This window comes from Neoarius graeffei, chromosome 8 (genome assembly GCF_027579695.1).
Source record: "Neoarius graeffei isolate fNeoGra1 chromosome 8, fNeoGra1.pri, whole genome shotgun sequence".
Lineage (NCBI taxonomy): Eukaryota > Metazoa > Chordata > Actinopteri > Siluriformes > Ariidae > Neoarius > Neoarius graeffei.
Window position 1 is genome coordinate 81,274,768 of NC_083576.1, and position 23,696 is coordinate 81,298,463.

A 23,696-nucleotide genomic window follows, 5' to 3' on the forward strand; every position below is an offset into this window, starting at 1 on the left:
CACAGCAAAAGATTGATAAAATATGGTCCAGCCTGTCTAAATGCTGTCCAAAAGCACTCAAGTCTAAGGTTAGGTATGCTGCCTTGTTTGCAATCGTGGACTAAATGTTGAAAAATAAATCTAATCTCTGTGACGGGGCTTTTCAAACTTTTCTCACACTGTAGAATAAATTCTGTGGCTCACCTGAGCACATGTTTATTCTACGAACAGAATCTAACTATTCAAATGAGACATTAGGCTGCTTTTATTTAAATATGTATTGAAAAAGGACTATTGATAGACCTGCTTGGTAGGAATACTGAGGCTTGGAGTAAATGTACAAAACTGTGCAGAAGTCTTGTGTAAAGAAATGCTGTCAACCCAAAATGGCTTAAAAGATGATGAAATGAAATGTTTCAACGTTAAATACTAAAAAAAAAAAAAAGATTCCGGTACAAAAAGTCTCCGGTACAATTAGTGCAGTTTTATGCAGAAATGAGCTGTGGGTTTTACTGAGCATCTTCCAGAACCAGCCACAGTTCTTCTCGACACTTTGACGGTCACACTTGCGTCTTCATTTTGCACCAAAACCCAGCAACCTTCATTATGTTTTCTTTTTTAATCTGAAATGTGCGCTCTTAAGTGTAATATGCTGCTTAGATACAATTAAAAAAATAATAATAAATTTATTCTGTAACCATTTTAATTATGTGCTGGAAACTGAATGTTTTGGAACTCCTAAAATGTTTTTGTACGGACTCAATAATGTAGAAGTTATAAAATAGAAATCTTTTACCAAGTTTGTATGGAAAAAAAGGGGGGGGGGGCTCAAGACCTTTGCACAGTACTGTACATGATCAGATCAGTAACTATAAACACTACAAAAACTACTCTATCAGGTTAGCAACTTACAGTATAAACTTTTTTATAATAAGTGTCACTGGTGCGTTCCACTACTGTAACAAAATATTCAAAATTTACGGATCCCCTAGTTATGCTTCACGGAACCCATTTGCTGGACTATGTGATCGTGTTAGTGTGGCACTTTAGTGTGTGTCGTGAGAGTCGCTTATTTCACATCAGCACGGAGGTGGGGGTTTTCCCGTGGAACAATCTGCCTAGTGTGAAAGCGACTTAATTTGAGATCTCCTGGTCCGTTTGTGTATTTCAGTGAGATTGAATGTATAAAAGATGAAGAGAATGGAGAGGAGTCGCCACAGATGAGTAAAGGTGAGTTACTGAACTAATGAACGGCAGACATGAACATAAGTGCTTTTTAAAGGACTTGTCACTTTTAACAGATGCTTAGCGATCAGCGATTTTACCGCTTATTACATCCCCGTTTATGATCTGAATACTGATCATGACTGTAATGTTGGTGTGTGTTGTGGCAGGGCGTGAGCGTGGATCCTGGTCTCTGGTGTGTGAAAATGAGGAGCAGTGGACCAGGCTGGCTGAGAGCATAAAGGACAAGACCTCTCCTCAGGACCGGCACCTGTTTCGCATCATTACCCAGAACTTCCTGCCTGAGATCAGCAGCATGATCGAGCACAAGGTCAGACTCGACACTTGTACACCTTTTTTATTCAGGGGTTTAAAACTGTCAAAGCGCACACACACTTGCGCACACGCAAATCAAATGGAGACTGATATTAAAAACTTGGATACAACAAGGCTATATAAACTATGAAATTAGATATTTAATTTATTTAAAATGAAAGTACATGTTTTGACAGCATGAAATATTTCAGAATACATGCGGGTGTATTTAAGGACATTTTATCGTGACCTTGATTTTAATTTAGGTTGGCCAGAAACCGTCGAGTCTCATTTGATCATATTTGTCGCTTATCATTTTCATTTCTTCACAGAGTAAGTCTTATTTTCAGCTTCACTGCTAACAATTTAAAACCCCATTTACAAACAAACAAAGAAACCACATTATATTACAGGCATTTAGCAGACGTCTTTATTCAGAGCGATGTACAACATACCCAGAGCAGCCTGGAGAGCAGTTGGGGATTAGATGCCTTGTTCAAGGGCACTTCAGCCATTCCTGCTGGTCCAGGGAACCAAACCGGCGACCTTTTGGTCCTAAAGCTTCTTCTCTAACCATTAGGCCATGGTTTTCCCCAATTCAGAGGACGTTCACATGAGCACACCAGACCTGCAATAGTATAGCTCAAACTGTTTTGTCAAAGCCTCAAGAATTACATTAAGAATGTATTAATCTTGTGTTTTTTCAACTGGTGGGTCATGATCCAAATGTGGCTCACAGGCCCTTTAGGATTGGGTCATGGACTGCTGAGAAGGAAAGGAGTTTCTAAATGCAAATGAGAAAATACCACATGGAAAAGAGGTAGAAAAATACAACAATAAAACAAAGTATTGTTTAAAAAATATAAAGAAATGCTCCCTGTAGCTGCTGCTGTAGCAAATTAAAAATTTCAGAAAAAAATTGTCATGTTGTGCATCCAGTCAAATTCTCAATTTTGGCACTAATTCATCTGTAAACAATTGGCGCTTACGTTGATAAACGGAATGAAATTCCCTCTTCCTGTGAAAGGCTGGAAAAACCTATGCGAGGTCAAGGTTTGTGCAGGCAACAGTGTGTTTTGTTTGGTGAGTTACAGGTTGCAGAAAGCATCGCTATTTAGAAAACTCAAGCCATAAAGAAGAGCCAGTTGAGCTTTTTCCAAAAGAAAGCAACGAGATCTGGAAACATCTCAAGAAAAAAAAAATTATATTGTATATAAAAATAAAATATGTGCGCTGTAAAGGATCAAGCACTTTGTGCCATCATACAGATTCACTCCTTACATTTCAAAATGCAAAAAGATTCACACAGTTACAGAGGATCTTGTTTTTCCGGCTGCTGTCGACATGACCAGAGAGGTCGTCAGTGTAAATCTGTTGCAAATCGGGTGGGGGGGGAAGAATCCTGATCTCCAATGACTCCATATGGAGGAGGATCGGAGACTTTTTATAAGCCCTTTAAAGGCTTTGGGAGAAGAAAAAAAATAATAAATTTATTTCAAAGCATTTCAGAGTCTCAGTGCTTGAACAATAATAATATGAGCAAATAATACATTATAACATTAAAAGCATATGTATATTAGTGTTTACATGTCTTAAAAATTATGAAAAATTAATCAAAATGATTAGTATTCAAATCATAAAGTTGTCTCGTCTTGTTCCGCTTTATCCGGGACCGGGTCGCGGAGGCAGCAGTCTAAGCATGGAAGCCCAAACTTCCCTTTCCCCAGACACCTCGGCCAGCTCCTCGGGAAGAACACCGAGGTGTTCCCAGGCCAGCCAAGAGGCATAGTCCCTCCAGCGTGTCCTGGGTCTTCCCCGGGGCCTCCTCCTGGGGGGACATGCCTGGAACACCTCCCCAGGGAGGCGTCCAGGAGGCATCTGAAAAAGATGCCCGAGCCACCTCAGCTGATTCCTCTCAATGTGGAGGAGCAGCGGCTCTACTCCGAGCTCCTCCCGAGTGACTGTGCTTCTCACCCTATCTCTAAGGGAGTGCCCAGCCACCCTGCGAAGGAAACTCATTTCGGCCACTTGTATCCACGATCTTGTTCTTTTGGTCATTACCCAAAGCTCATGACCATAGGTGAGAGTCAAAACGTAGATCGACTGGTAAATTGAGAGCTTTGCCTTTTGGCTCAGCTCCTTCACCACAACGGACCGGTAAAGCGACCGCATCACTGCGGAGGCTGCACCGATCCGCCTGTCAATCTCACGCTCCATCCTTCCCTCACTCGTGAACAAGATCCCAAGATACTTAAACTCCTCCACTTGAGGCAGGACTTCTCCACCAACCTGGAGAGGGCAAGCCACCCTTTTCTGGTCAAGAACCATGGCCTTGGACTTGGAGGTGCTGATTCTCATCCCAGCTGCTTCACACTCGACTGCAAACCGCCCCAGTGCATGCTGAAGGTCCTGGTTTGAAGAAGCCAACAGGACATCATCCGCAAAAAGCAGAGATGAAATCCTGTGGTTCCCAAACAGGATTCCTTCCGGCCCCTGGCTGCGCCTAGAAATTCTGTCCATAAAAATTATGAACAGAACCGGTGACAAAGGGCAGCCCTGCTGGAGTCCAACATGCACTGGGAACAGGTCTGACTTACTGCCGGCAATGCGAACCAGACTCCTGCACCGTTCGTACAGGGACCGGACAGCCCTTAGCAAAGAGCCCCGAACCCCATACTCCCGAAGCACCCCCCCACAGAATACCACGGGGGACACGGTTGAATGCCTTCTCCAGATCCACAAAGCACATGTGGACTGGTTGGGCAAACTCCCATGAACCCTCGAGCACCCTATGAAGGGTATAGAGCTGGTCCAGTGTTCCGCGACCAGGACGAAAACCGCATTGTTCCTCCTGGATCTGAGGTTCGACTATTGGTTGAATTCTCCTCTCCAGTACCCTGGAGTAAACCTTCCCCGGGAGGCTGAGAAGTGTGATTTTTTTTTTTTTTTTTTCCCCTATAATTGGAGCACACTCTCCGGTCCCCTTTCTTAGAAAGAGGGACCACCACCCCAGTCTGCCACTCCAGAGGCACTGTCCCCGACCGCCACGCGATGTTGCAGAGGCGTGTCAACCAAGACAGCCCCACAACATCCAGAGACTTGAGATACTCAGGGCGGATCTCATCCACCCCCCGTGCCTTGCCACCGAGAAGCTTGCAAACTACCTCAGTGACTTCGGCTTGGGTAATGGACGAGTCCACCTCTTGAGTCATCAGCCTCAGTCTCCTCAATGGAAGACATGACGGTGGGATTGAGGAGATCCTCGAAGTATTCCTTCCACCGCCCGACAATGTCCCCAGTCGAGGTCAACAGCTCCCCACCTGCACTGTAAACAGTGTTGGCAGAGTACTGCTTCCCCCTCCTGAGGCGCCGGATGGCTTGCCAGAATTTCTTCAAGGCCGACCGATAGCCTTTCTCCATGGCCTCCCCGAACTCCTCCCAGTTCCGAGTTTTTGCCTCCGCAACTGCCCGAGCTGCAGCACGCCTGGCCTGCCGATACCCGTCAGCTGCCTCAGGAGTCCCGGAGGTCAACATGGCCCGATAGGACTCCTCCTTCAGCTTGACAGAATCCCTTACTTCTGGTGTCCACCACCGGGTTCGGGGATTGCCGCCACGACAGGCACCGGAGACCTTGCGGCCACAGCTCCGAACAGCTGCATCCACAATGGAGGTAGAGAACATGGTCCACTCAGACTCAATGTCCCCCGCCTCCCTCGGAAGCTGGGAAAAGCTCTCCCGGAGGTGGGAGTTAAAGACCTCCCCAACAGAGTGCTCGGCCAGACGTTCCCAGCAGACCCTCACCATACATTTGGGCCTGCTAGGTCTGTCCAGCTTCCTCCTCCGCCAGGCCCGCTTGGTGGCCTCCGCAAAGGCCCGGCCACCAAGCGCTCACATACGAGCCCCAGGCCTGGCTCCAGGGTGGAGCCCCGGCTGTGCCATACCGGGCGACGTCACGGTCCTCTATGGTTTCTCCATAAGGGTTTTGGTGAACTGCTCTTGGTCTGGCCTGTCACCTAGGACCTGTCTGCCTTGGGAAACCCTGACAGGGGCATAATGCCCCCAACAACATAGCTCCTAGGATCATTCAAGCACACACACACCTCCACCACAATAAGGTGGCAGTTCTAGTTATAATAATAAAAAAAAAATAATGTAATATAATAAATGTTATTTACCAGCTGGGAGGTCCGTATCGTGAAATACCGTGATGGAGGTCTTGAAAGTACTGAGCGAGGCCCTCTGGGCCGAGGTCAGTATTCAAGGCCGAGGTCACGGTATTTCACCATACGGACCGACCTTAAGCTGGTAAATAATATATATTTTTTTTCTTTACCAAATTCTAACAGAAAACGAGAGCGCCTGAAAGGGAAAACAGAGCTGAGCCACCATTTTGAATCCTCATTCACAGCTGTAATGCAAATTGTTTCCTCCTCAGTATACAAGTGCACTTCCATGGCCTGAAAAAAAACTACATTTTGCCGCCTATGTAGTCCCCTATTTGTACAAAATTGGGTCATTCAGGATTCAGCTATGTTTTTGCTTGGTGTTAGCAAGTTATAGGTTTTTAGCTTTCTCCTGAAATGTTTTCTTTTATTTCTTCTTCCTCAGGGTAGTAAAACTCGCTTTCGCTGTGAACACTGTCGTTATCGCTATCCATGCTGTAAAATTAATGCTATTCTCTTGAGAAATGCTGGCAAAAATTTATAAGATTTTTGATAATCTTATAAATAAATCTTATTTAAAAAAAAAAGATAAATGCTGACAAAAAAATGCTACTATGTTTGTTGTTGTGAACAAGCGAGTCGTCAGAGGTCCGTAACCGGGGTCTGTAACTGGGGTCCTTATCGTAGGATACGGATCTGCTCGCCAGCCAATCAGAGCGCAGGATTTGATGGAAACCGGACCGCGAAAAAAAAAATAAAAAGCAATAATGTTCATAATTAATCATATTGTTCAAAAAGTAATGAATACAAGATGCGTCCTTGGACGTAAGATGGTAACGTGCATTAAGGCAAGTGACTCTGTACTTCAACTAAACAATTTAGTAAATGTATCTGATCGTGCCATCCTGATTTTGAGACACTTCTCAAAATGAAATCACACCCACGTGTTTTCCACTGTTTTGCACAAGCTATGATTTCAGCTTTGTTCTTGTTAAATCGCATTGTTTAATAATTGTATATTTTTCATATTGTGTACAAATGGTTATTTAATACTTCTCAGTGTTTTATTTGTTAGTTTCGGTAAATTGCACTTACTCAGGATTAAGTGTGTGCATTTACATAGTGGTCCATTTTCATATTCATGTCGTGAAAAATTAATTTTGCATTTAAGCATGCAACATCTTTTAATAAACTGATCTTTTCCACTGTCTGCTTATGAGGTACCATTTTAACAAGTCAGTATGCAAGTTGATTTATTTTCCTGTTATCGGAGGTAGTAAATAATTATTATCCAACTTTTATTAGTCCTGCCTACGCAGTGGATAATTTAGTATCAATAACGTTACTGTGCGTTTCTTTTGGTTATTTCCGTATGATAACTTTAGTGTAGTGTTGGGTTGCAACTTGAAGTCCAACGTTAAACGTGGGTCCTGAAGCAAAACCAGTTGAGAACCAGTATATTAAGCAATACACAAATTGCACAGAGGCCATTGAATAGGAAATGACCGACCACAAACTCAACCAGCTTGGTCAGCAGTCATGATAAACGGACGCCTAGTACAATCGTAACACACGTTCGAAATGAATACGGTATGTGCAGATTGATGCTGAAACGTCAATGTTTTCAAAAACGTACCTTTTCATTCACATAAAAACAGTGAAAAAGGAGTTTGAAAATTTCTCCACTTTGGAAGGTGTTTACAGGAGGCCAAAAGTCTGATTCTAATTAAAACCAAACAAAATGAGGGAATTGTGTTTAAGTACACACATCACTCCCACATCATTTTCCTACTCTGTGCTAAACAGCTCCATCATCTGCCCCTTTACCTGTCGGTGTGAGTCAAGCACAGAGAGCTAAATGCGAATTGACCTCAGGTGGAACAAAGAGTGGGGCATCTTTCATAAATCTGACACACAACACAAAGAACCCTGTCAGAGCTAATCTTATGTCGGCCCTGACAGGAGGCAGGCTCTCACCTTCAGCCAGCCAGGACCTGGTGACTGACGGCCTGCAGCGCGGCCGGGTGTCTGACCTCTTAAGTGGCTTCACTTGAAGCAGTTCATCTTGCTCTGCCAAATTTAAGTGCAGTGTAATAATGCACTCAGCACTCTGAGATATTTATGGGGCGCTTACGATTTATTTTTTTTTCCTCCCCCCCCATACTTGCCACTGTGACTTCATCATATCTTAATTTCACTCACACTAGTATCTCTGTCCAAGATTATTCTAAATCCTTGTTAACTGCGATCATTTTGCAAATTGACTTGTTTACGTGAAGTCATGCCGAGGTGAAGTAAAGGGTAAGTCCGATAGAGCACGGCTTGACCCCAGTGACCTCCTCTGACACCCCTACACTTTTAAAACGCTCCCCAGAGAATGGGACCGATTGAGAGAGCAAGAAAGATGAACGGTTAAAGAGAACTTCCTGGCATTTAATTTTTTTGTTCTTCTCAGGAGAAAGAGCAGCTGCAGAAAATGTTGAATCCTCCTGTACGAAACTCTTTGAGGCTTTCTGACAAGCATGTCATAAATAAGGAGGAGGTATGTGTCCTTTAAATTTGGCTTTTAAATCGTTTGCTTTTAGTGTCTTTAGAATTGTGTGAAATATTGCAGGATAAACTTGCACCTTCGTGCTCTTGAGTTCTCAGTTCTGATTGGTTAGAAGGTATTGATTCATTTTTAAAAATAAATAAATAAATAAAATTATATATACACGTCGCTTTTCTTGCATAGGCTGTCTCTGAGGTGGACCTGAAACAGAGAGAGGAGGACTTGGAAAGGCAGGCTTTACTTGCCGAGCAGCGGCGAGAAGAGGAACGACTCCTCCAAGAGGAGCGAGAGAGAGAGGAACTGGAGCGGGCAAAAGCAGCAGAAGGTACACTACTTTTTATCTCCTCCACAGGCAGCCCATGGGTCTAAAGGCTTCAGAAGCTACATCAAATAAATGCGCGCGTGCGCACACACTTGTGTCTACACATGCAAGAACTTGCTTTTATCCCAAGCCTGCTTCAACTGCACAAAGAAGAGTTGATGAGGAAACTCCCAAACCGCATTTATCACCCAAACTCCCTTCGGTTCACTCTTGATGTGTGCGCGAGAGTTATTTAACTCCTGATTGTGGCACTGGGCTGCTCTGCTCTGCTTGTTAATGTATAATGGATGAAGATTGTAGCCTGAGGAGCTCTCCAGTGGCTCCTGTCCGAAACCTCTTTAATCCTCACAGCAGGGTGCGCCTGAGACAGCCTTTCATATCAGCACAGAAACCAGCTCGGGTCTTTATCTCACACCAGCCTTTTGATCCTAGTTTGCCTTCTAAAGCTGCTCGCTGAGTCACTCATTTGACTTCTCTCTTGTTCACGAAATTCAGAAATCTAAGCAGACCTGGTTTGTTTGAGTAACAGGTGCCTTGAGGAAAGAACTAGGAGTTGGGTGGGGTGTGTGTGTGTTTTGAGAGCCTCTGAATGGGCGTGTGTTTGAATGTACATGTGGATGTGCTCATGATCGCGTTTGTGTGCACATCTGTGTTCAGAGCGATCTCGGAGAAGGAGGCAGCGTGAGGAGAGGGCGTGGCTGCTGTCTCAGGGGAAGGACTTGCCGGCCGAGCTGCTCCACCTGGAACCCCACTCGCCTGTCCGCCGCACTCGCCGCACCAATGAGCTGTAAGAGTTTCTTACTCTGTAATAAACACTACCATTGATATAGTTTTATCTGAAACTCTAGAACTGCTATTTTGAATTATGAAAATCCTGAGTATTGGTAAGATTAGTGGTTCTGAAAGGAATCGCATGAATGGAAGGAGTCTCCAGTGTCCGTGATTTGTAACAGAGGCGAAGCTGTAACTTTTCTTAAAGGAGATATGCAGAGCCATGGCCTCACTTTTTGTTTATAAATGCCTTGAGACCTCAAGAATGGCACAGGAATAGTTTTAGGTGTAATTTTTACAATTAAAGTGACTCATATAGGTAGCGGTCTGAGTGAATGACCTTGACATCTGTGACATCACCACAGGAAGGTTATCTGTCTCATTGCCATTTCCACTATACTAAAACACAGAGCTGACTGCAACTTCGAGCTTCCATTCTGAGCTAATTTACCACCATGCCACGTAGATGTGTTGCTGGTTGGTGCAGCAACATGACAGAAGGTGGATTTCTGTTTCATTCATGGCTCAAGAATGTTCAAACTGCAAAGATTTGGACACGTTTTGCGGGAAGTTCACGAGCACATTGGGCGCCTACAAAGTGGTCTCTCCTCTGCTCTGCAAGTTTTACTGAAGACTCGTATGAAACCTTTAATCTGTTGAGGAGTGTTTGCTGTAAGCCCGTATTGAAAGAGGGTGCAGTATCAACAATTAAAGGAAAAGAAAACTACAAGAAAAGGAAAAAGTTCAGTTGCACTAGTTCTCCCGGAGTGTGAGCTGAGGGTTGTTGCCAAAACCTGGGACGAGACGAGACATTGACATATTATTGCTCAGGCAGTGACCTCCCCGTGGTTGTTGCTAAAACCAGTGACATCCCGTCACAGGTTTTAGTAATTGCCTGAGCCAAGCAGTAATGGCGGAGTATTCAGTATGGAGAAAATGGAGAATGAGTGGACCAGCCGTCTGATTTCTCCGCTGGATATGCTTGCCTCAGCAGCAATATCTTGCCCTTGCGTGGAAAAAGCAAATGAACAGAGAACTGAACGAACAACTGAAAGTCAGAATGTTTTTAAACAATCGGCCACAAGATTGGCCTTCAAGAAGCGAGAACACAGACGGGTAAAAAGCAACTCTCATTTGGATACAAAACAACAAAAACACCACTCGTCATTTACCTGCATTTAGATTAATACATGTAACTTGTATTGTGTATTTAAGTTACCGGTATGAGATTATTTAATTTGCTTCAGAATGTGATTCTCAGTTCATCTGATTATTTAATTAGCCTTTTACGTTTTATCAGTGAAAATGCATGCATGTACATGTATGTTGCATAAGTTATAACACCTATCCTGTTTTAATGAGAGTCAACCCACAATCAATGAAGTCAAATCAGTCTTAGTTGAGCAAGTCTGTAACGGTATTTCTTACTTTCACCATAAATTTTTATTTATATGACTTTGGTCTGTAGCTGTCAAAGGCCTTCGCCTTAAAATCGGTTCCCGCTGTGACGTCACGCACTCAGGGCTGGCTGGCTCAGCGGGGCAGCTCCAATGCCAACTTTGCAGGCGATTTTAACTCTCAAATATTTTTTTATTCTCATTTATACAGCATCCAAGAGTCAAGGATGGAGATACTATCCACTCAGAAATGTATTTAAAAATAAAGGTTCTGCGTATCTCCTTTAAAGATATTGGAACATCTTTACAGTGAAGGCTTTTGCAGTTTCTGTCCAACATGACAAGTGACATTTGTTTTTGTCATATGAATTGAAGAGAAAACAGAGGCTGATGACAGACACAACTTTTTATAGCTGCTTTGACTGAAGCTGTAACAAAAACGAAGGTTTTCCAGATGTCCCATGATATTAAATGTAACTAAAAATTGTTCGGTTTGGAAAATTGCTTCATGTTGGGCTGCATCACATCCCCTTGACACTGATATTTGATTTTTCCTATAGCAGCATTTTATTCTTTACTTTAAAGATTTGTCAATGAGGACAGAACTAATATCGGTACAGAGAAAATCCTGGGTAATTAAACCTCACAGATTGAGTGTTGGCTTTGTGTGTTGAGAAATCCTCACTTTTCCATGTATTTACAGGAATCTATTCTTGTTTAGATGTTAGTTTCTTCCATTAGATTATTCCTTTTTGTTCATGACCGTTAGGCTGGGTTTCTGAAAAGAACACGAGTCGTGATCAAGGATCAGAACCCAGGCTATATGTATACATGTGGAATTGTACCAGTAAAATTCTTTCACACGGTGCTGGACATTATGGCGACATAGTGTAGACTGTTTTGTTTGTTTTTTGGCCTCTTAAGTGGTCATGTTCTCCATGTTCCCCATTGCTAACTTCCAGTTCTCTTTTTCTCTTTCAGCTACGATATCGATGACGACTATGCTGCTCTCTATAAAGGTGGGTGTCAGTGGAAAGGATGGTGCCAGAAGCAAAGCCTAACCAATGTTTCCTCATTTGTCAGTTTCAGTAATTTCTACGTTTTAAATCACATCTTTTGTGTGGGTGGCTTTTTTTTTTCCCACCCCCTCTCTTCTTCTTCCCCTTCTCAGTGCTGGAGGCTCTGAAGGCTCACAAAGACGCTTGGCCCTTCATGGAGCCTGTGGATGAATCCTATGCTCCTAACTATCATGAAATTATTCAGGTTAGTTTCCCATCTATCTCAGCAGGGAAACTTTGAGACTCAAATTTCAGAAGTGTTTAAATGAACACCAAGCAGGGGAACTGGCTGTTACTGTGGTTGCGTTGCTGCTTCAGATGAATCACATTACGTATGTTTGTTTTCAGTGGCAAGCCATTATTAGAGCTCGGACTTGAGCTTAGCCAAAACTTAGTCAGACACCAAAAAAGCAACAGGGCAAAGGATTTTGCACAGGATTAGCGGCAGGCTGCCAGGTTGCTCCGTTGTGTGTAGTTGTCGATGTTGAATTTAAAAGTAACTCTGTAAATTACACAGGGAAATGAATACTTAAGTCTGAGTGAAAAATACTGTGGTGAGCGCACAGCGTGGAAGAAGAGTCTGGAGACAGAAATCTTAGTTTCTTGGGCATTAGCCTGTGCTACTTGTTCTTGATAGATAGCACTGGCTTGACTGCTTTATTAGCATTTGCTTAACACTACTGATGAACACTACACCGGCTGGAAGGTGACTTCACCGCTGCGCTAATGATGCAGAGTCGTGGTTAAGCTAGCGTTGTCCTTCGAGAGGGCCTACGGCAATACATTTTTGGTTCCTCCCACTATAAATAAAAATCTGATTTGGTTAATTTATCAGTTACTTCCTACATAAGTATGCACTGCCATGGCCTTCTGTCCCAGCAATGAAGTCTTAACCAATCAGTGATCCAGCTCTAAACTCTTCTCAGCCTAGAGACAACAAACAAACAAATCCCATTGGATAACTTGATTTTAATGTTTTCAGGACAGTAACCCTTTCATTTCTGCAGCACATTTGATAGAAAATGAGGCTGACTTAGAGAATAATTTCAGGATAAGAATGAAAGAAATTAAAGATAACATTTGAAATGCTGATATGGTTGGGCTTTCTCTGAAGGCCTAGACGGCCCTGACGGTTCCCCTCAGTTTATTTTACTATTGAAGTAGTTGTGATGTGGTTGGTTGATTTTATATATAAAAAAATGTGTACGTATGTGAATTTTCCTATCTAATTATTATTATTTTTTTTTTAAGACTCCAATGGATCTGTCCACCATTGAGAATAAGCTAAATGAAGGAGAATATGTTATCAAGGATGAGTTCATAGCTGACGTGAAGCTCATGTTTGAGAACTGCCTGGAGTACAACGGAGAGGAGAGTGGTAAATAGATTCTCTTATTAAATGTCAACTTAAAGCAGACAGGTTTTTATTGGGATTTATTTGTAGGGTGTGTGTGTGTTAGTCAAGTGTATGAGAGAGAGCGCGAGAGTGAGTGTGTGCGTGTGCATGCATAAAGCCTCTGACAGTGATTAATGGAGAGCGATTGAGCTGTTCTCCAGTGTGCTAAGTCCTGCAGTGCCACACAGACATTCCATCCCTGCGGCCCCTCTCTCTGGAGCCATCCATCTGTCAGAATGCTCTCCCCCACTGGGAGTGGCTGGAGGGTCAAAGGTCAACTGTGGCTCTGTGACCTGGTCAGAGGACCAGCTCGGAGAAGGAAGCCAAGACCTCCGTTTCTATGCGTTTGTTTGAATGTGTGTTGACGACAGGGCTAAATGGACAAACTGTGTTTGTGTTTCTCAGAGTACACGATAATGGCAGAGTCCCTGGAACGCTGTTTCAGCAGAGCCTTGCTAAAACATTTCCCCTCTGAGGACGGAGACACCGACGAGGAATTCCACTTGAGTAAGGAGGACCGCGAGCGCAAGGACAAGAAGAAGAACAGGAGCAGTCGGCAATCGGGGCCCGAGAGCCTGATCCGGGCCACGGGACAAGCGCAGAAACGCAAAGCATCCAGCGGGGGTAAAGGAGGCAACCAGCCCCAGGAGAACAGCTCCAAATTTGCTCCTGGTCCACCTGGTTTCCAGTTCAGCAATGGGTCCACGCATCCTCACATCAATACAGGACAGCCTCGCTCTGGGAATGATCCACCACACGGCATGTACCACCCTTCACAACAGGCAAGGTTACACTTCCTGTCTGATTTTGTGCAGGATCACTATAACAACGGATCTTTAGGGTGCGTTTACAGTATGCATAGTTGGGCCCTGGTGTAGTTTGAGGCAGGTTGGAACACTAGAAGCATACCTTGGTGCAGACAAAAAGAAAGTGATTTCAACACTGAATCACACACGTGCAGGGTATTTGGAAGTGAATTAGACATGCCATGTATTTTGGGTTGCAGATGTGATCTGCTAAAGTAGAGGCCTGAGCTTCCTAAAAGTGTCGCAGATCGTTAAATGGTAGCATGAGCAGCATAATTGAATGCTCTCTCTCCTAGTTAAGATACTCTTGGCGTTAAGAGGCTTTTGGGAAACCCACCCCAGAGCAGTAGTGCTACCTATCTGGACTGACTGGCAAAAAGAGAGGAAAAAAATCTGAACGCTATATACAATGTTTTCTTATTTATATAGTGATAATTTTTGAGCTGTGTGTTTTTATTTATTTATTTATTTAAAAACCGGTATTTTCAGCCCTACACACCCCTCAGCCAATGCTTTTTGTCTGTTTAATTATATCCAGAGTGAAACCAAACCAAAAAGAACCAAATGACTTTTTTTCCACTCTGATTCAGACTGGACAAATACACTATATGGCCAAACGTATGTGGACTCCTGACCATCACACCCTTGCGTAATCCTTCCCCAAACTGTTGCCACACAGAATGTCTTTGTATGCTGTTGAATTACAAGTATCCTTCACTGGAACTCAGAGGCCCAGACATGTTCCAGCATGATAAAGCGAGCTCCATGAGGACATGGTTTGCGAAGGTTGGAATGAAAGAACTCGAGTGTCAAGTCAAGCAGGGTGTTTTGTTTGTATTTATTTATTCATTTTAAAATGCGAGCATGTGTCGTCTGTCCACAATTTACAAAAATCACTCCTCCTCCTACAGGATTGATCGGATTTTGATCAAACTTGCATACAATGCTCCCTAGGTGGGTGTGCATAAAAGTTGTCAAGACGGTGGCGCCACCTGTCATATATTTACGATTTTATGGGCGTCTGAAATTTTTGGGTGACTCGTCACATTAAACACTACTCTTCATAAACTGCTGGGACGTTTTGATTGAAACTCACCCAGAAGACTCTAAAGACATATATTCCAACAAGAATTGTTTACCAGGTGGCACCACCTGCCATGGATGCAGCTACACAGGGGTCATATATGCAAATTCACAAAAATCGCTACTCCTCCCACAGGAGTGATCAGATTTCAAACTTGCACACAACAGTAGTGGCCGGTATGAGCTACAGCCTCACTGAAGCTATTTTTGTCATTCCTCTATATAGCTTGTATATGTTGAAATTAAATATTGTTTCTCCAGGACCATGGTACAGCGCACAGTGGTACTCAAGACTACATAAAGTGCAAATACACAACAGTGTGAGACGAGTGCAGGACAATAAATACAACACTTTAAAAAAACAAACAAAAACATGAGCTATAAACTGTAAACTATATGGTAGTGTAGCAGGAATATGGTTAACGTTCCATAAAATGTCGTCTGCAGCTTTGTAAAGTGCGGTTTGCAGTGGTATTGAGCCATACTGGGTTATGTGTTTGACTTTCTCAAGTTAGTGTTGGGAGGCAGCAACAATGTTGAGTAATCTGACTGCCTCAGGAAAGAAACTGTTGTAGAGTGCTGGTGGTGGCACGAATGCTCCTGTATCTTCTGCCGCATGGCAGGAGGGTGAAGAGTGCATGGGATGGGTGAATGGGTTATCCGCAATAATGGTGGCTTTGCAGATGCAGCAGTTGTTGTATGAGGAGTCAATGGTGGGTAAAAAGGTCCCATACAAAGCCCTGACCTCAACCCCATTGAACATGTTTGGGATGAACTAGAACACCGACTGCACCCCAGGCCTCCTCACTCAACATCAGTGCCTGACCTCACTAATGCTCATGTGGCTGAAGGGGCAAATCCCCACTGCCATGTTTCAAAATCTAGTGAAAAAGCCTTCCCACAATAGTAGAGGTTATTACAACAGTAAAGGGAGGACTAAATCTGGAATGGGATGTTTAAAAAGCACCCTTGGATGTGGTGGTCATGGGTCCACAGGCCTTTTGCCATACAGTGTTTGTGTGAATGTGCCCTTAAAGTAACACTATAAGTAAGAGCCCTTAACTAAGTACGACAGGTAGTACTTAATTTTGTGTAGTAGTTTTCTTTTACACCTGTAAACTGTTGCGTATTTTACCCATTCTCAAAAAGTGTACAAATCTTATACAGTGAGCAACAATGTCATTTTATGCATCAGAAGTTTAACACAAGTGTCTTCTCTTAAAACAGCTCCAGCAGCTCCCAGGTCCCCCGGGACCAGGAATGTATGGCCAAGGTATGATGATGGACCCCCGATATCCATATCCAGGACCGAGACCTCTCATGGGTAGGGGTCCAGGAGAGCATGGCCCCCAACACATGCCTCATTATCCTATGCAGGTATGACACCTTTTAATACTAGTGAAAGAACGTGTTTGACATTGAACAGATTATAATCCCTGCAATGACTAAATTCTCATTCATAGCAATCACCAGCACATGTATTTTATTACCTCTAAGTAACATAGACCAAGCGTGGGGCGTTTACTTAATTAAATTTTTATTTATTTTTGCAGTTAATAAATACAACCTCCAAATGGATTTGTCTGTTGGATTGTTTTGAACATGTTGCTGCTGTATATTATTTTAAATATGCTTAAAGGGGCAATATGTAAGAATTGGCCACCTGATGAATTCAGACTCCACATTCCAAACAAACAGGGGGCAGTATATCACAAGAAATTTGGGTGTCTATCCTATCATAAGAAATAGTCCCTCCTCCCCCCTAAACGCATCACCATCACTTGTAGAATTATCGCTCACTGAATATAACATAAAGCTGTTTCTGATTTGATCCATTACTGGGTTCATATGATCTAACTTCAGTCATCAGTTATTAAAAAAAAAAAAAAAGCCAACTAGTAACTAACAGGGCAAGAATATGTAAAATTTGACCAAACTGCTGAAACTCGTCAGCAGTGCACAAGACTATGATTCACAGCATTGTAGGAGTGTAACCTTTTTTTAATTAATAATGCGACTGATTAAATCCACTGCCTATGACTTATTGAAATAATGACATCGATGAAAGTTTTGTATTTTGTTTGGTTTAATAATTGGGCCAAAAAGAAGAGTGCCATCTTACCTTTTGCCACTATGACACACCGTGCCCTCACAGTTATCTTGCGAATTAGCATTAGCAGACCTTACAACCAGCCACTCCAAAACTAATTTGAGCTGCTATGGGTTTGTAACTTTTAAATTCACACAGGGCATGCGCTCAACCCAAAAACAAGATGGTTTACAATGTCTGGATATGTGAGTGGAGGGTCTGTAATCCAGTCTTTGGCTGCTGTTTTGTGTTTACTTTGCTTCGCATTGCGATTCAGTTTTTCCTGGTCGGGTCCCTTTTCTTTCTCTTTCCCTTCTCCAAAAATACAACATACTGATGCAAAATGGTAACCGGAAATCCACAATTTGGTGCCTGGGTTCCAGGTGTTTCTCCAAATTGTAGCATTTAATTTGCTTCTTTCCCTTAGTTTTCAGCAGTCTGTGTAAACACAGCTCAGAGGCTAACGCGTATGTAACCGGCAATGACTTCCGTGCACGGTGACGCCACAGGCATTCTTATTCTCCTCTTATGTTGGACTGAGGGTAGACTGGACGCTACAGTGACTGTCACCTCTTGATCTACAAAGTAGTATTATGAGATGGACAGTCTTTCCTGTCTCAGGGCTAGCTGGTTACCATGCTAACTTCTGTAGATATCTCTGCAACACAATACATGTGTGTGACATCTACATTAAAGCTGTTATTTCTTCATTCTTTTGATAATTTTATTTAATTTTTTAATGTTTTAAACAAAAAAATTCTTACACATTGCCCCTTTAACTCCATGAGACTTTCTAATGCTCAGTGGCAGTTAGGACCCCTGTGTTTTGAAGGCCTAGCAAAATCCTGTATTACTATTTCTTTGTGTGAAAGGAAAGTCTAAGGCTTTTTTTTTTATGTATAGTAATTTTTTTCTTATAGCCTGTGAAATATTGCTTGCATTTGTGTATTTGACTCTCACAAATACATACAACTGCTTTTGATGTACATGAAATGATATATGTAAAATATGATAGCTCCTTAACATACAAAAAAAAGCACAGTACCTGTTAGTCAGTGGAATTTCTTGCTTGCTCAATACTTACTGATGAAGTTAAGGTCACCAGCTGTTAGGCTTCCATTATAGAGATGTTTTGTATGAATATATTATTCATTCTTTCAAATACATGGAATTTGGTGTTAACTTACAATAGAGGTGGCATTAAGAGGGCACTTAGGCCATGGGGGCATCCATGGCCTAAAGGTTAGAGAAACAGCCTTGGGACCAAAGGGTTGCTGGTTCGATTACCTGGACCAGCAGAAAAATCCATGGCTGAAGTGCCCTTGAGCAAGGTACCTAAACCCCAACTGCTCCCCAGGCAATGGGTATGTGTATGTGCTTCTTGTATGTCGCTCTGGATAAGAGCTTCTGCTAAATGCCTGTAATGTAATTAAAAAGTCATACAATTAGCTTGACAAATCTTGCCAACACACAGAATAATGTTTTTGACTGTGTTAATTCTGTGTTTTTAATACATATTTCTTCTCCTCAGGGTCCACCTACCAATGGTCCACACTTTGGTCCGAGATACCCAGTGGGGCCTGATTCTCGTCACCTTCAGCCTCAACACCAACAGCATTCCTACATTGGCCCCACTCATGGCCCATCATTGGGCCCAAGACCAGTGGCTCTTCAGTCTGGAGGACTGTGCACCACTCCATCTGAGGGCGATATGTATCGACCTCACAATCGCCCTGTTAGGCAACCCATGCACCCAATGGGAAATGGTTACCCTAGACCCCTGCACAACTCCTTCACTCCTTATGGCCCTCCACCCACTCCTTACGGTTCTTGGCCAGGTTCGAGCCAGCAGAGGCCTGGACAACCAATGATGCAGGAGCAGGCTATGGGTGGTCAGCACCCATACGGTCATGGTATGATGCCTCCCCCACACAGTGCTGGATATCCGCCTTCTAATGGCCAATACAGGATGTCAGCAGTTAGCTCCCAGGGACCCATGGCCCATAGGCCTACCATGACCCTGCAAGAACCCAGGCCACATGTGGGATCAATGATGGACAGCCCGGAGATGATTGCCCTGCAGCAGCTGTCAGCATCATCTCGTCTTAGCATCAGCGGTTACCAGCCGCCTCCAGCAAGAAATGCTAGTATTGCAGCAGCTGCTGAAGGCCAGCACTCAAGGCTTGTGGGAGATAGCCAAGGTGCTGATAATGTGTCAAAAGGTAGGAGTTTTCTTAAAACGTCTTTCCTTTGTAATGAATTGTCCCTTCTTATAGGATTACTTCAGCCAACAATGGTAATCTTATAATATCAATTTAAGAGGTAGCATTGTGCCAGTGCTGTATGTGGTTAACGATTGTTTTCTGATGTCTTCGTCATGAAAAAAATGTTGTTTTTCCTTCCCCTATTCCTTCTTACAGGTTTAGAAGGAGAACTGACAAATAAACAACAGAGTGAGGAGTCCAACTGCTCACCTCGTTCTGGTCAAGCTAAGGTCCCTGAACAGCCCAGTGGTACCCAGCAGAGCCCTAATGCTGCAGTGTGGGGTGTTTCGCCACAGAAGACATCAGCAGAGCTTGCATCAAGTTTGCTATCCACACCAAAAAAAGACGGACCACAGCTGGAAGGAGAGAGCACTGGAGAAGGCAATCCACCCATACCCCAAAACAGTCCTGTCTCTCAAAAGGAACCCTTGTCTAAAACACAGTCACAGAAATGTCAGGATTCCTCTACACACCCTTCTAATAATGGTCCTGTGAAGATCACTCTGATCACCTCAGATCTGTCTGAACAAATGTCTTCCACCATTCCTCCAGAGTTCTCCCAAAATAGTCCACAGGATATTCCCCAACAAATGTTGCAGAGTTCCCCTCAGCAGGTTCTTCCACATATGTCTCCTCAGTACCCTCACAGCGTGCCACTACACATATCTTCCAATGCTCCTTACCAGCAGATGCCCCAAAATGGATCTGTCCAAGGTCAACAACCAGGGCCTGTCCATGGCATGCCACAGTCTGTTCCTCAGGGGTCACAACCTGGTGCTCAACACCCTGCCACTTTCACCTCACTGCCCCCCAGCCACCCTGTTTCCCAACCACTTGCACAGCCCTCTCCTGCTGAACGTGGTGATCAGAGGCCCAGTGAGCCTACCCGGGAGCCTGAAAGAAGCTCTGGTAGTCCCAATCCCAATATGAAGAATTCCCCTGCCAAAGCCAACCATCAGTACAAAGAACAACCTTTTAGCCCAGAGGCACAAACCCAGCTCAACAGGCCAGAACAAGTACCACTGCACAGACAGACACCACCAAATCACCCTCATGGTCCAGAGAGCAACACTGTGGCTCAGTACGGCATAGCCAATCCACATTACAGCAAATACATGGGCACACCAGTGAACCCAGCTGCTCATCTGCCTTATCCAAGCCAAGCATCACAGTCTCAGTCTATGAGCCCTCATCACAATCCTGCCGGTTACTCTCCATATCCTCAAGGTCCGGTGTATCCGTACCACATGGGCCCACAGCATCCTCAGGCCCATTCCAGTATACATGCTTCATACCGGCAGCAACAGCAGTACTATCCCCAGCACCAGCAAAACAGCAGGCCTGGTTTCCCAGCAAGAGAATGGCCTAGACCTCAATACCAGCCTCATCCTCCGTTGATGCCCAATACTTACCTACCTCCTGCAGGTGCTGGCATCAGTGGTCGGCAGAAGGATAACACAATGTCTTCTCTGGGTTCAGATGGTTCTGGTGGGGATGTTATGTCTCCGAATCATCTCCTTGATGGATCCCAGGGCAGCTCAACTGAGAATCAAGAGGGTGCCACTCCGACAAAACAGGCCCGGACTGAGGATAGCTCAGATCTGCCTGAAAGCCCGAAGGAGATACTGGATCTAGACAGCCACAATGCTGCAGCCCACCGCCACACCTCTGCTCAGCCTCAACACAATTATCCCTATGATCCACGGGCCATGCATCCCAGCATGCAGCAGGGTGGCGCTCCCCCACCTCACGGTGTGCCAGGAGGACCATACTCCAGGTCTCAGACCCCAAGTGGACATTTTGGTCCTCAGAATCGTCACCCACACTTGATGGAGGCGCTGCAGCGGTCCCAGCACCTACCCTACACTCCGGGACAGACTATGTACAGGCACCCACATGCTGCAGGTCACTTTCACGGCATGATGTTGCCTCAGAGAAGCATGATACCTGAACACTTATTTCATCCACGGTAAGTTACTCTTTAACATTTAATGAATAGAATAGAGTGGAATAGTGATCAAGAAGAGCGTTTTTAAATAAAGAACAAAGGGTGCAGGTGGGACAAACAATGGTGATTAGTGACATGGTCATTGGTAAGATTAGTGATTAGTTACTGGTAACATTGGCTTGCACACGTTCAACTCGGACTTTACTCACTGGTGATAAATTGAGCAAATCCACTCTTTTGGCTCCTATAACCTGCAGCTGTGATGCGAGGTGGACATCTGCATCGAGTGCAGGACAGTCTTTAATATCTACTCAAAAGGTCACTAGGTTTCCTGTTAGGCTCTCTTTTTTGGAAATGAAGATGCAAAAGTGGTCTAAAAAGTGTAGCAACAAAATTAATAATCTGGCAACACTGGCTGTAGTTTTGAGCCAGTAGGTACAAGAGATGTAGTAAAGGTATGGTCACACTACAGCTCGTGATGGGTTTGCAAATACTTGGCGATGGAAAAATTGGTAGCATTGCCACTAATCGTGTGATGCATGGCAAATATTCTCTGAGCTTTGAGAGTTGTTTTTTGGTGCATCTTCAACTCGTGAGTAGTCAAAAACGTCGTGAAAAATTTGTGCATGCATTGAAATTTGGTGGTGATGTTTTCGTCAGCAAACTAAGCGGTGAATACTCAGATGGGTTCGGGAATACTTCCCGAACCTCTGGAAAGCATCACCACCAAACGCCTCATCGATTTTCATCAGTAACCCATCGCGAGCTGTAGTGTGACCTGTAGCTTCAGAGACTAGCAAAGAAATACAAGTGATTGCTAATTCTGCAGATTCTTGCTCTCAATAGAATGTTTTCCAGTTGACTATATTTTTCACCTTTGCAAAATGTACTCCTTAATATTTTACATTTTAATAACATGATTATACTGTGTCTTGTGTGACAGGCAACACCTGATGAGTGCAGCAGCTCCCAGTAGTCCCAGCAGTAAGCAGGGAGTGTGAAAGGTAAGATTTGGCAACCTTGGCCAAAAACGGATATTCTTTTCTGGCAGGTTATGTTGAGTTTCATTTCTCTTTGTGATTTTTGCAAAAATGTGAAATTCGCTTCCTCTTACTGGAGATGTGTACGCCCTTGAAACTGATCTCTAATCCACCACGTATGTAGTCTATGTATAATCAACACTGTCCCTTTCATGTTTCCCTGGAATGAGGGGAACTCCCCCAAATCCATTTATTCAGAGCTCACATATAATGAACATCTAAGGGCAGTTGTTGAGTAAGAATACTTAAAATACATGACTATATAATGTGAATATGAAATACAACCATTACATATGAAACATCCTAGCTCCTCTAATGTCACTTTGCCCAATTTTTCAACACTGGAGTAATACCGTAAATACCAGTCACTTGCATATTTCTTGAAGGTTTTGTGGTATTCATGTGCGATCAGGTGGAAAATAGGGAGCTGCTGTATTTACTTATTCTCCCCTCTGAAAAAGTAGTCTCTGAAAGGAAGTCGAATCAGTTGCACAAATTTGTACAACAGCTCTGATGAATTCTTGATTGTTCAGAAGGTGCTAAATCATTTCTAGAACAGCAGGTCTGACTGTTCCAGCAGCAAAGTAAATCACAGGTTTGTTAATGCACTCATTCTACTGTATTATCATTTCTGTCGTAGCAACTTGTATCATGGATGCGGCACTTAAATGGATTAAAAGCCATGTGGAATTGTTATGGTGACGTTTGTTAGAATTTTTGGAACAAGTCTCCAGTGTGAGCACTTTAGGATGGAGGCTTTACGATTTCTTGGTAACAACATGACAAGCTGCACTTCCTGTGTTTTTTTTTTTTTTTTATTAATTTTGAGAGAGGAAAAAAGGCTGGTGAAGGAACTGATGTTAATAGCTGCTATAATGTCCGTGAAAAGAACTTGTTTTCTGGATATTCCACAAGATTAACAGGAATTATTCTATCCACATTCACTGGATACCCTTATCAAAAAGAAATGTACTTCAAGTTCATTTTATTCAGTATACTTAAGTAAATTATATTTCCTTAAGTATACTTTTGTGTACCAAATATACAGATATCAATGTACTTACAGTATACTTGTAAATAAACTAATCTAATACTTCTTAGGACTAAATTGGCCCACTTTTAGTTTATAAAAAGTCTACTTTAAGTCTAAGAGAAGTAAACTCTGAGTATACAACTAGTATTTATTATTTTGTGCTGCAAGTATACCACAAGTAAACATGTCTACTGATAGTTTACTAGTTCTATACTACTACTTGTAGTCCACTCTTTAGTTTACAAAAGCATACTTCA

The 23,696-nt window shown here is 43.3% G+C and overlaps 1 protein-coding gene across 1 annotated transcript in view; it reads left to right on the forward strand.

The window, feature by feature from the left end:
* LOC132890940 (chromatin remodeling regulator CECR2) overlaps positions 1 to 23,696 on the forward strand; it is a 93,690-nt gene that overhangs the window by 62,579 nt on the left and 7,415 nt on the right. The window contains exons 6-18 of the mRNA XM_060928337.1: positions 1,151 to 1,209; positions 1,374 to 1,534; positions 8,137 to 8,223; positions 8,416 to 8,557; positions 9,212 to 9,341; positions 11,704 to 11,741; positions 11,894 to 11,985; positions 13,032 to 13,158; positions 13,582 to 13,958; positions 16,293 to 16,442; positions 18,686 to 19,376; positions 19,575 to 21,387; positions 22,310 to 22,370. Of these exons, the coding sequence (XP_060784320.1) occupies positions 1,151 to 1,209; positions 1,374 to 1,534; positions 8,137 to 8,223; positions 8,416 to 8,557; positions 9,212 to 9,341; positions 11,704 to 11,741; positions 11,894 to 11,985; positions 13,032 to 13,158; positions 13,582 to 13,958; positions 16,293 to 16,442; positions 18,686 to 19,376; positions 19,575 to 21,387; positions 22,310 to 22,367 (3,925 nt within the window). The 3' untranslated portion in view covers positions 22,368 to 22,370. The remainder of the gene's footprint in view (positions 1 to 1,150; positions 1,210 to 1,373; positions 1,535 to 8,136; positions 8,224 to 8,415; positions 8,558 to 9,211; positions 9,342 to 11,703; positions 11,742 to 11,893; positions 11,986 to 13,031; positions 13,159 to 13,581; positions 13,959 to 16,292; positions 16,443 to 18,685; positions 19,377 to 19,574; positions 21,388 to 22,309; positions 22,371 to 23,696) is intronic.